This window comes from Stenella coeruleoalba, assembly GCF_951394435.1.
Source record: "Stenella coeruleoalba genome assembly, chromosome: 6".
Lineage (NCBI taxonomy): Eukaryota > Metazoa > Chordata > Mammalia > Artiodactyla > Delphinidae > Stenella > Stenella coeruleoalba.
The window spans coordinates 35,135,986-35,149,014 of record NC_137151.1 but is presented as its reverse complement, the minus strand read 5'-3'; the positions used below and the strand labels follow the sequence as shown (position 1 = coordinate 35,149,014).

The 13,029-nt window shown below is 36.8% G+C and overlaps 1 protein-coding gene across 1 annotated transcript in view; it reads left to right on the top strand.

Annotated features, from left to right (window-relative positions):
* DARS1 (aspartyl-tRNA synthetase 1) overlaps positions 1-13,029 on the top strand; it is a 67,295-nt gene that overhangs the window by 32,839 nt on the left and 21,427 nt on the right. The window contains exons 5-9 of the mRNA XM_079925346.1: positions 4,655-4,757; positions 8,240-8,320; positions 9,318-9,377; positions 10,893-11,004; positions 11,869-12,003. Of these exons, the coding sequence (XP_079781472.1) occupies positions 4,655-4,757; positions 8,240-8,320; positions 9,318-9,377; positions 10,893-11,004; positions 11,869-12,003 (491 nt within the window). The remainder of the gene's footprint in view (positions 1-4,654; positions 4,758-8,239; positions 8,321-9,317; positions 9,378-10,892; positions 11,005-11,868; positions 12,004-13,029) is intronic.

Sequence of the window (13,029 nt, the reverse complement as noted above, 5' to 3'; positions counted from 1 at the left end):
GAAGCCTGTTTTTTTACATTCCTTTTTCTTAATGGCACAAGGCCACTATTGTGAACGTCTATTACTGTGCTAGATTATAATGTGTTGTTTGCCACTTTCATGTTTTTGTTTGTTTTGCTTTGTTTTTTAATATATATTCTTCAGCCGTCAGCTGTTACTTAATATAACAGTTGTGCCTACTTCTAATAGTTCCAACAAACTTTTGTTTAGTTTGTCGCTTCTTATGTAATATAGACATGAAAACTTACAATCAAGATTGATAGAACTACAGATAACAGAAGTATCCCTGTGGTTATTAGGGAGGCCCTAAATAGTAAACCGTATGGCACTCATGTTGGAAAGATGGTATTTTATTCCTTCAGATAACTGAGTACTGTTTGTTTTTTTCCCCAAGTGGCGTGGGGTTTTTTGTTGTTTTTTTAAAATTTATTTTATTTATTTTGGGCTGTGTTGGGTCTTCATTTCTGTGCGAGGGCTTTCTCTAGTTGCGGCAAGCGGGGGCCACTCTTCATTGCCATGCGCGGGCCTCTCACTGTCGCGGCCTCTCTTGTTACGGAGCACAGGCTCCAGACGTGCAGGCTCAGTAGTTGTGGCTCACGGGCCTAGTTGCTCCGTGGCATGTGGGATCTTCCCAGACCAGGGCTCGAACCCATGTTCCCTGCATTTGCAGGCATATTCTCAACCACTGCGCCACCAGGGAAGCCCCAAGTTGTGTGTTTTATAATTGCTTCAGTAATTCATACATTATATCATTTGTTTAAAAATTGAAAAAGCCCACAAACTTGATAGCCCACTCAAAATATTTTTATAATATACTTTATATAAAGAATGGTGATTTTTACATTTTTTTCCTAAAGGCAGTTTACATTCAAAGTAAACAAATGAAATTGAACGGTTGACAGTTCCTAATAGATGACATAAAATCTTTTGTGCTTATTAAGGCATTTTTTATATCAAGGCTCTACTAATTTTATTTGTAGAGTGGTTCCTTATATGCAGGGGGTAAAAGGGTGTTTGGAAAATGAAAGAGGTATAAAAAAACGCTGTGACAGTGTGTTTTGGGAGGTGTTGGTAATAATAAAAATAGCTGACTCAGCTCTTGAAAAGATATGTTTAATTTACTTCATCCATTTCTCCTACTATAAAGTAGTTCCCAGGAAGCTCCCAGGAGCTTCCACCATGGATTTTTTTTTTTTTCCTGCCATATGGTCTATAAAAACCGAAGGCTTTTAGTTGCCTGTTATACATAACAAGACATAGTGACATATTTGTTTCAAAATGTAAAACAGACTTTAATAGGATCTTTTTATGGCAGCAGTCAAGCTGTAGTCTATACACAATATAGTATTAAGCCATCTTAACACACAGTGTCAGTTAAAATCATGTTAGACTTTTTCTACAACGTGGAATTTTATCCTTCTATTGGCAGTTAGCTTATTCAAGTATTCCAGTACCTCTTGTATTGAGTCTAATTATACACACACGTATACACATAAAAACCGCATAATCTTTTACTAGTTTTAACTAACAAGTTCTAGTCTGACCCTTTTTCATAAATTTGACTCTTTAATTTTGTCTTAACGTTTTTTCCTCTGAATTCATTCACATCAATAGGGATAGATAGATATAGATGAGGATATAGAGATAGAGATATTAGAACTAAATGATTTTACCAAGATCTAAGTCTGCTATTCTATTAATAGAATATAGCTGCTAGAAATAATATGGAAAAATACTGAGATTGGAAGGGCAAAAAAATTAATTATAGGAATCTTCTATATCTAGTTAAAGCCTACCTTCTTTCTGATTTATGCAGTAGAGCAATTTGTGATAGCAGAAGTTTAGCTTTGGCCCTAGCTTAGAAATATGTCAGGTTTTCAGAAGTTCTTTTGTCAGTTGTTTAGTACTGGAAACAATGTTTAAACTAGTGGTAGTTTTCTAGTCTAGCTGATGAAGTATTTTAGCACATAATATTGAATTAATGAACTAAAGGTAGTCTTAGTTTCAAGTTTCAGGTTCTGGATAAAAGGCGTCATCTGGTTACTTTTGAGAGAGGAAGAAAAGAAAATTTTGTTTTCTTTGATTGGACTGTTAGCTAGCCTTGGGCAATGTATTTGACCACATTCCAGCTTCTTTTTGGAAGGACACTCGCTTAGTGCTCAATCCTTAAGAGTAGATGTGTTTAACATGAAGTTGACTTGAAGAAAACTTCCTGATAATGGAAGGCCTCTTACTAGCGAGTCCAAGGGGGTGAGATAAGAGAACCAAGTGAGTCAGGGACATAGCTGGACTGTCTCAGGGTGGGGCTCTAGTAGGGGCAGGTCAGATTACTCCATGAAGCAATACACTGATCAGTAAGGAAGAGAAAACCTTCCTCATAGAAACATGTGAGATAAGTAGCAGAATTCTCACAAGATCTGAATTATATACTCAGGTATTAAGCTTACCCATGCAAACAGATGAAGCAATGGTAGGTGGCAGGCATACTGAAGAAAGATTCCCAGTATTAGAAGGCCCTTTTATCAATAAACTGAAGCAATGGTAGGTGGCAGTCATACTGAAGAAAGATTCAGCGACCCCAGATTCCCAGTATTAGAAGGCCCTTTTATCAATAAACTGAAGCCTCTTGATCCCCTCATGTCTCAGAGGAGTCTTATTTTAGTTCACCAACCACCTCTTTTACCATAATAAATTTTGAGTTTCTTCAGTACACAAGATTTTTAGCTAGATATTAGGTGATAGGTTTACTGCAGAAGATTTATGAGAGTGCAAGAGGTATGTGTACCGTTGATTTTTTTTTTTTAAGGTAGTTGGTAACAGACATTATAGAACTCCAGGCAGTGTAGCAAAGTGAAAATTTTTCTGTCTTAGTTTACCATTTTTCACCTATTATCTTCATTATGATCCTTTTCCAACCCAAAGGTTTGTTGAAATGGATTGTAGTGTTCTCCTGTGTAAAATAAGTATTGTTAGATTTCTGGAATCTTGTCAAATCGCACCACAACTACTAAGGACCCAGTTCCTTTTCAGAATGAATAGACTTTTTCTTAGGAAAGTTATATCTTGTTGTTGCTTTGCTTTGTTTAGATTCTGGTCATCCATCTTGCAGGATTTTAAGTAGGGACTTGAGCCATGAGACCATAACACAAAAGTTAACTGGGCCTTATGACAGCAGGTAAACAGGGAGTCCAGGACAGATTTTCCTAATCCATTTTTGCCCTTTCTGTTACGTCAGCTGCCGCAGGAAGTCCACTCTCTCCCAGTTGTCACTTTAGCATTTTTCTTCCTTCCTTCTCTTTTCAACTCACTTCTACAGCTCCAGTTACCACCTGAGAGGTTTTTTTTTTTTTTAGTAAATTTATTTATTTATTTGTTTATTTATGGCTGCGTTGGGTCTTCGTTGTGGTGTGCGGGCTTCTCATTGCGGTGGCTTCTCTTGTTGCAGAGCCCAGGCTCTAGGCGCATGAGCTTCATTAGTCGTGGCACGCAGGCTCAGTATTTGTGGCACATGGGCTTAGTTGCTCTGTGGCATGTGGGACTTCCCAGACCAGGGCTCCAACCCGTGTCCCCTGCATTGGCAGGCGGATTCTTAACCACTGTGCCACCAGGGAAGCCCCTGCGAGTTTTAATTAATAGTTTTACATGGGGAATTGCCTTTGGCCTATTGAGCTGCCATCATACCGACATCGTTCTCCAAGATCTGAAAGTTAAATCTTATCCTTTTCCACAAATGTACTATGACACAAATAATAAATTATCTCAGAATTTGAGTGTCTGGTGTTCAAAATTCAAGTTTGTTATAGAATTAAACTGGTCAGGAGATGCATTTATTTTATTCTTAGTATATATTAAGCTTCATATAGATATTCTTAACTAGAATTACACAATCCAATAGGCTATCTGTCACAAATCCAATGACAGTGTGTACTCAGAAACTACAGGCAATGAGGATTTAATCGCAGCACCCTAGTGTCCTCTTATTACCTTGAAATCTTTTCAGTTGACCTTCTTATTATTTAATTCCATTACATACCAGTAATTGCATTTACTGAAGCCAGTGTTTCTCCTTATAGGAAATGCTGATCTTAGTAAATTTCAACTATAGGCAGGGAAATGTTCTTTAATAAATAATTGAGGACTTCCCTGGTTGTCCAGCAGTTAAGACTCCAACCTCCCAATGCAGGGGGCCTGGGCTCGTTCCCTGGTCAGGGAACTAGATCCCGCATGCATGCCGCCACTAAGAGTCTACATGCCACAACTAAGATCCCACACATGGCAACGAAGGTCCTGCGTGCTGCAACTAAGACCCGGTGCAGCCAAATAAAATAAATAAATATTAAAATTAAAATAAAATAAAATAAATAATTGAAAGACTTTTTCACAGTTCAGTGCTGGTCCTGTTACCACTGATGTCTAGAGTATTTTATACATGGTAACTAAATTATGGAATCTGGAAAATCATCTCCTCAAGAAATCTCACAAGGTGTGCTACATAGTAGCTTATTGTAAATAGGTTAAAGAGACTGGCTTTATCTCAGGTGGCTTACTATGTTAAAGAAGAGTTTAATATATTCAGCTTCACTGTTGCAACACCAAATGAATTCTGACACCTCTGATGAGATGATTAAAGTTGGACATTTTTTTCTTTCGACAGCATTAACAAAGAGAGCATCATAGATGTGGAAGGTGTTGTGAGAAAAGTGAATCAGAAAATTGGAAGCTGTACGCAGCAAGATGTAGAGTTACATGTTCAAAAGGTAATTTTTTTCAAAATATAAAATTGTGTACAGAAATAGATGAACTAGTTCTTATCACTAGTCACATCAAGTCTATATGTTCTTTTTTTTAAATTAATTTTTGGCTGCATTGGGTCTTTGTTGCTGTGCGCAGGCTTTCTCTAGTTGCGGTGAGCAGGGGCTATTCTTCGTTGTGGTACACGGGCTTCTCATTGCGGGGGCTTCTCTTGTTGTGGAACACGGGCTCTAGTCTAGGCGTGCAGGCTTCAGTAGTTGTGGCACGTGGGCTCAGTAGTTGTGGTTTGCGGGCTCTAGAGCGCAGGCTCAGTAGTTGTGGCACACGGGCTTAGTTGCTCCGCGGCATGTGGGATCTTCTGGGATCAGGGCTCGAACCCGTGTCCCCTGCATTGGCAGGAGGATTCTTAATCACTGTACCACCAGGGAAATCCCTATATGTTCTTAATAATTAGAGTTGATGTAAAATATTGAGATTTATAAATTGCTTACTGACTCGGTTAGCTTTTGTTATATAACAAACCACCTCAATACTTAACGACTTAAAACAACAAAAACATTTATTTGCTCATGATTCTGTGCAATTTGGAAATGAGGGTCAGCCTATCTGGGATGGCTCATCTGCACCACATGACATTGCCTGGGGTCACTGATATTTCTGGGACATCTCCCCGTGGCCTCTCCTCATCCAGCAGGCTTGCCCAGGCTTGTTGACATGGTACATCTACCATAGTCACATACGGAAAAGTATAAAACACATCTAAAAAGCTTTATTCACTATTATGAACCTATTTTGCTGTGAACTTTCTTTTAATGATGTACTTCTGAAGGTTGATTAGTTATACTAACTCTTAATCATTATATTTCCTTATAATCATTGTATTTCTAATATTTTATAGTATAAAGAAGTCAAGAGACAATACTATATTGGACTTACATTCCAGCAATAACTTTTTCATACAAGATTTATCCCACATCATTTTCTTAGACATAGAAACTAAAAATGCTCACCATCATTGACCTTTAAAATCTTATAAGTGAACTCACATGTATTTAATACTGTTGAAATAATCCTGCAATTTTGAACCTGCAGTCTCAGATCCAGGTCTAGTTTATATCTACAATATTCATCATTGAATTTCTCTTACAGAGTAGTCCTTTCCCACCCTTACCCCTGTGTGTGTGTGTGTGTGTGTGTGTGTGTGTGTGTGTGTGTGTGTTTAGGCACGCGCGTGAGCGAGCACACATATATGGGATAGAACAGACAGACAGATGCAGAAAGACAGATTCATCCATACACAGTAATTTGGGAGTAAGGTTGTATTTAATTGAAATTGACTGTCTTGGAACTCTTCAAGACTTAGAAAATCTTGTATTTTTTACCGACCTAACTTGCCAAATTACTTTGTTCTCTTTGTGTAAGTCTTATTTCAAACTAACCCCACCATGAAGTCTGCAACGTAGTGAAGGCAAACTGACCTAAAGGTGTGCTGACCAAAAAAACAAACCCTATCTTCGAATAACATGTTTTTCAACACTTGAATAAATAAGATTTTAGTGAGTAGAGCAAGTAAATGTATTTTTTTTTTTAGATGTTAGGGATAGGAGTTTATTAATTAATTTATTTATTTTTGCTGTGTTGGGTCTTCATTTCTGTGCAAGGGCTTTCTCTAGTTGTGGCAAGCGGGGGCCACTCTTCATCGCGGTGCGCGGGCCTCTCACTATCGCAGCCTCTCTTGTTATGGAGCACAGGCTCCAGACGCAAAGGCTCAGTAGTTGTGGCTCATGGGCCTAGTTGCTCCGCGGCATGTGGGATCTTCCCAGACCAGGGCTCGAACCCGTGTCCCCTGCATTAGCAGGCAGATTCTCAACCACTGCGCCACCAGGGAAGCCCAAGTAAATGTATTTTTAAAATATTCTAATTATCTAGTGTTTGGTTCAACCTTAATAAATGTTAAATATAAAGCCTAAAGAGCTTACCCACAAATTTTGCCTGAATAAAAATAATTATAAAGTATCTCACAAAGCATAAAATATTATATACTAAATAGAATTTTATAATAAGCAGTGACTCTCTTTTATCATTTATTCAGCCAGCAGTTACTGAGTGTATACTTTGTGCCAAGCACTATGTGAAGTTCTGGGGATGAAAGCGCTCACGACCTAATGAAGGAGATGATGAATTTCCAGTAGTTAGAAAAATGAAAGAGGTAGCTGTCCAGTTCTCCAGCTTTGCATTGGAGATCAAGTTTCTGTTAACTCATCAAAGGGAAGCATGACAACTTAGGTATAGGGGGTGGTGACAAATAATTCTATTTTAGTGCTATGAAGAGGACTGGAGTATCCTTCTGACACCTTTTCTTCAAGTGTCTGAGCTGAATGCTAAATGTGATTTACCAGCTGGAAGAATATAATTTCCTTTCTGGAATTAACTAAATAAGGTCTCTTTCCCTCTTGTGCTTTAGCAGGTTTTCCAGGCATAGTTGGGAATAACTAATAGGGTAACATGTTTTTTTAAGAGTGGCTAAAAAAAACCCAAGCTCATTCTTTATGACCTAACTGATTTTTTTTTTTTTTTTTTTTTTTGCGGTACGCGGGCCTCTCACTGTTGTGGCCTCTCCCGTTGCGGAGCACAGGCTCCGGACGCGCAGGCTCAGCGGCCATGGCTCACGGGCCCAGCCGCTTCGCGGCATGTGGGATCCTCCCGAACCGGGGCACGAACCCGTGTCCCCTGCATCGGCAGGCGGACTCTTAACCACTGCGCCACCAGGGAAGCCCCCTAACTGCTTTTTAGCACTAAAACGTGCAGTTAGTGTGAGTTAGGGATTTTAACACCATAAAGGAACACTTTCTACAGCAGCTCCCAGCCAGGAGAGCAGCAGGAAATGAGCTATAACATACTTGATGAAAGAAAGCATTGAGGGATATTTAGAAAACGAATGAGGAAAGGAAAGAGAGGTACAGCAGAATTGAGCTGACTTTGGTCCTAGTGGTAGAAATGGCCAGATGCTGTTAACAATTATAATAACTTATTTGTTAATGGCTCTTTCAAACGAGCAAAGTGTTTTTTTATTCATTATTCCATTTGATTCTTACCGCAGACCTTATTTTACAGAAGACTGTTGAAGCGCTAGGTAAAGTGATTTGCCTAACAGCAGCTTTTATGTGACAAAGAGATGCCTTAAGCCAGAGCCCTCGACTCCAGTTATTACTTATTTAAGACATTGGTGTGCACCTTAGAGTTTACAAAGTATTTGTACCTATGTTATCTCATTTGACTATTCCAGCAACCCAGGGATGTACACAGAAATATTATCCCCATTTTATAGGTGAAAAAACATGTACCATCTTTGATTTCAGCAAGTAGTTTCAGTTAAAGATGTATGCAAACATTGTTTCTCATGTTAAGTCAACTGTAGATTTTTTTTAAACACAAGATAACAGGTTTTGTGTGTTTTTTGATATTTTTGGTAATCTCTCACTTTCAGATTTATGTGATCAGTTCAGCTGAACCCCGCCTGCCCCTGCAGCTGGACGATGCCGTTCGTCCTGAGGTGGAAGGAGAAGAGGTGAAAATTACACTTTTGAAATAATGTGTTTCCTCTGTATGTTTAGTTTGCAAAACATTGAAAACTTGATGTGCTACTTTTGTAGGAAGTGTACCTATGAATTGATTTGAGCTTCATTTTTATTTAAACGTACTCTTACATTAACAATTCTCAAACTTTTTGGTCTCAGGATTCCTTTACATTCTTAAAAATAATTGACCCCACAAGCTTTTGTTTTTATAGGTATACCTATCAATATTTACAGTATTAGAAGTTAAAACAAAATTTTTAATATTTATGACATTATTAAAAATAATATAATTAGATTATGTGTCTGTGTATTCCTATATAAATAATAAAAACAGCAGTAACATTTTATGAAAAGTATTTTCAAAAACAAAAAATAATTTAGTGTCAAGAGTGACATTGTGTCACATGTCTACATTGTTGGTAATATCTGGCTCAATACACAACAATTAGATTTTCATATCTGCCTCTACATTCATTCTGTTGTGATAGCCACATCATGAAGCCTTTGGAAAATTTCTCAGTATAGTCAGGAAAAAATGAGAGTGAAAAGGTATTATTATGAAAAATAAGTGTGACTTAACAGACTCCCTGAAAGTGCATGGGGTACCTTCACTGGTGCCCTGAACATACTATGTCAGCTTTTATCTGTTCCTTCACTCTTCAACTAGCAGGTAAAATCCAGGGATCAATGAAGGTGCCGGTTGTTAATTATTCTGATATCCCAATAATGAGTCAAGGGGTTTGGGGGCAGGAGGTGGAAAAAAAGCATTAACCTCAATTCATTCTCATTTCTCTTCTTTCCAGCTCTTCCTTTTAAAAATAACTTCTCTCTAGCTCTACTTCTTGTATCTTGGATCTTTGATTTGGGGGTATAACATGAACACACGTGAACACACCTATTCTTACTTAAAAATTAACATGGCTTCTGCAAGTGTTGGTTGTGTCCTTAAAAAAATTAGTAAAATCTGTTTTTTCATCTTTTTTTTAGGAAGGAAGAGCTACTGTTAACCAAGATACAAGATTAGACAACAGAGTCATTGATCTTAGGGTATGCCTCATTTGTTTATTTAGTGACATGATTGTGCTGACATCAAGGTGGGCAAGGATACCATACCTGACTCAGGTTTATAGAAAAAATCGGCATTTGCCTGTATGTAATATGATAATACAAGAAGTAATTTACCTTTCTGACTGACTCTTCCCCTAAAAAGAATTGTAGGCAACAAGGAGAGTTGAGTAATAGTTCACAAGATACTGACTTGCTTCATGTTAAAATGACAAAGGAACATGAAGCTAATAAATGGTCTTGCTTCCAGGTAGTACCTGTTTCAAACAAGGTAGTCAGCAAGTGAAAACATAACCATTAATACCACTACAAAATTGTGAAAGAAGTTATGTGTACATTTTAGAACGACCAGGTGGAGATTAGTAGTTAATGCCTCAACTCTTTGAATTTGATCTGAGCACAGAGTTAATAATAATAACAAAGAAGTAGTTGGCCCTGGTGGTTTATATAGTAATCTCATAGGTCTTCTGTTTCCCTTTCTGGTTTGGTAACAAGTGAAAGAGTTCAGTGGTTTCATCATTGTAGTAAAACCAATATCATCTCTCTTTCTTAATGTTTGACCATATCATCTCCTTTACTTAAATAATCTACCTAAAACTTAAATGCTTTGTCACATTGAGTTCTTTCCAACCTTTCTGCCCTTATTGTACGCTCAATGTTTCACCTGATTATTTGCTTTTTGTCTGCTTTTACCTTTTCCATTTTAATTTATAGTATATAGAAAAGGCTAGCAATAATCAAGTCCTTTTGGTACTGCCTAGAAACCTCAGGTTTTTCATAATTTTGGCCACAGTACTTAGACGTCCTACTGTATTTGCTATTTGCTCACACAAGTTATTGGTTGTGCCTCTAGAATTTGGCCTGAAGAGTATTTTTCTTTGACCCACATTTTTTTTTAAATTTAAATTCATTGTCATCATTGAAAAACGGAGGGTTTTCGCATTAAATCTAGATGGCTTTTCTCAAAAAGTTGGAGGTGAACCCATCAATACTGGACCCATGTAGCAAAATTAGCTAGTACTCTATATTGAGCATTCTGTTCTCTACCGTGCTCTGCACCACCCAGGAAGTACCATTCATTCATTCCATTTGTTATTTGTCTGGCCCTTGTAAGCATTCACCTTTTTAACCCCTACTTTGACTTTACATTTTGGGAAGCCTTCTATACATAAGTAGCTTGAAATCATTTACACACCTTAGATTATGTCTAAACTACTATCTAATTTAACTCCAAACCAGTTTTTTTAATAGACTCTCAGTTTAGCAAAGTCAAGAGTTGGAGAGGTTGGAAATAAAGGGCAAAATTTGCATTCTCCTTCTATAATATGAAAAATTCCAAGATATATCCTTATATTGATTGTCATGTAACCTAACTTTTCTCTCATATAGTGAATTGTTTTCTCTCTGAACTTTCCAGGCAGGTGACCTGATTAGAAAATGCTCCATCTCAGTTAATGTGTCAAATTGATTTAATTAGGTTTTTTTATTGTCTTATAGACATCAACTAGTCAGGCAGTCTTCCGTTTCCAGTCTGGCATCTGCCATCTTTTCCGAGAAACTTTAATTAACAAGGGTTTTGTGGAGATCCAAACTCCTAAAATCATCTCAGGTATGCTTTAAGATATTTCTCTTAGTTTTTTAAAATAAATTGCTTTCCCCCAAGTTGATTCATATTAGGTTTTGGTTTTGGTTTTTTAATTTGAGACTCCCAAGTGTCCCTTGAGGTTTATCGCCATGAGACTATTTTGAAGACTATGCTATATAGCAGCAATCACACATCACTAACACCAGTAATACTAAATCCCCTTATTTCAGGAGTCATTATGTGATAATGATTATAAAATGAGGCAATAACACATGAAGCAGTATTTTTATTAATGTAAGGTACACCAGAAACTACTTCCCTTATGTAGGTTTCTTTCTAACTGGTATTGCAGTTGTTTTTTGTATAAACTACATTGTAAAATTACTAAATACTACAGATGGGAAAATCTCATTAATTCTCATTCTTACATGAGAAACTTATATTAATCATTCTTAATCATTTAACCTTTTTAGAGTTACTTAAATAACAAGAAAAAGTATGTTATAATTTAATTATAAATTAAAAATTGAACATTGCATTATTGATAATTAGAAAATTATTAAGAATATCATATCTTTTTTTGTTTAAAAAAATTTTTTTACAACTCCAGATTAGCTTTAATAGATTTGAAATTGATGCAGAAAGAGAGCATATATATCCAAAGAAGTAAAATGGAGATATAGCCAAAGAAGTAAGTCTGTCCTAAATATAAACTGTTTAGAATCAGGTATAAGACATATATAGATTATGGTTTCTCTGCAATTCTTGATTTTCCAGTTTTTTTGTTTTGTTTTGTTTTAGTGAAGTACTTGAATCAGAAGTATAAACTTTTTACTGGAAGTTTGCGTTGATAAGCTTACGGTTAATTATAACGTGTTTGCATTTCAGCTGCCAGTGAAGGAGGAGCCAATGTATTTACTGTGTCATATTTTAAAAATAATGCATACCTGGCTCAGTCTCCACAGCTGTACAAGCAAATGTGTATTTGTGCTGATTTTGAGAAGGTTTTCTGTATTGGACCAGGTAAGGTTTTTGGCAGTTACGGTTTTCTCAAAATTCATTAATTGTACCATAGTAATGGTTTTAGAAACACATTTTACATAAAAACATTTTGAAAGCTTAAATCCTTTTATATGCTGACTACATAAACACTAGACTTTGAGGTAAAAATGACAAGGTACTTAGGTAGACATTCTAAATAATATATTTTGTTGTCCTTGATAGCTCCTTTACTACTGTTGTAAGTTTACAAATGTGCCACTGTTTATTTCACTACCAATTTTATTGCAAAGCTGTTCTGTTTTACTATTACTGTTTATACTGTTCTTAGTATTGATAATATGCTAAAGTCCATTAGAAATTACTACAAATGTCTGATATTTAATAGATTATATTAACATGTTTTTTAAGATATAGTTGTTACAAGTCAAACATGGACACATAATCATGTGGCAGATTCTTTTTTTTAATTAATTAATTTATTTATTGGCTGCATTGGGTCTTTGTTGCTACGTGCGGGCTTTCTCTAGTTGCGGCAAAGGGGGGCTACTCTTCATTGAAGTGCGTGGGCTTCTCATTGCGGTGGCTTCTTTTGTTGTAGAGCACAGGCTGTAGGTGTGTGGGCTTCAGTAGTTGTGGCTCGCGGGCTCTAGAACGCAGGCTCAGTAGTTGTGGCACATGGGCTTAGCTGCTCCGCGGCATGTGGGACTTTCCCAGACTAGGGCTTGAACTCGTGTCCCCTGTATTGGCAGGCAGATTCGTAACCACTGTGCCACCAGGGAAGTCCGGCAAACTCTTTTATGAAGCTAATTATAAGCAAAAACTAGCTTTACCTCATTCTTTAAAACTTACCAAATTACTTTATATATGTAAGTTTTTTGATAGCTTAATAAAAATTAAATACCTGCTAATAGAGAAACTGAGATCATTAAGTTTCTTAATTTTCTGAATTCATTAAACAATTATATGTTGAACACCTGCTGCATATACAGCCTTGCTCTAGGTTCCATGTACATAAGAGAAGAATCAACCAGCACTTCTCAAATGTTA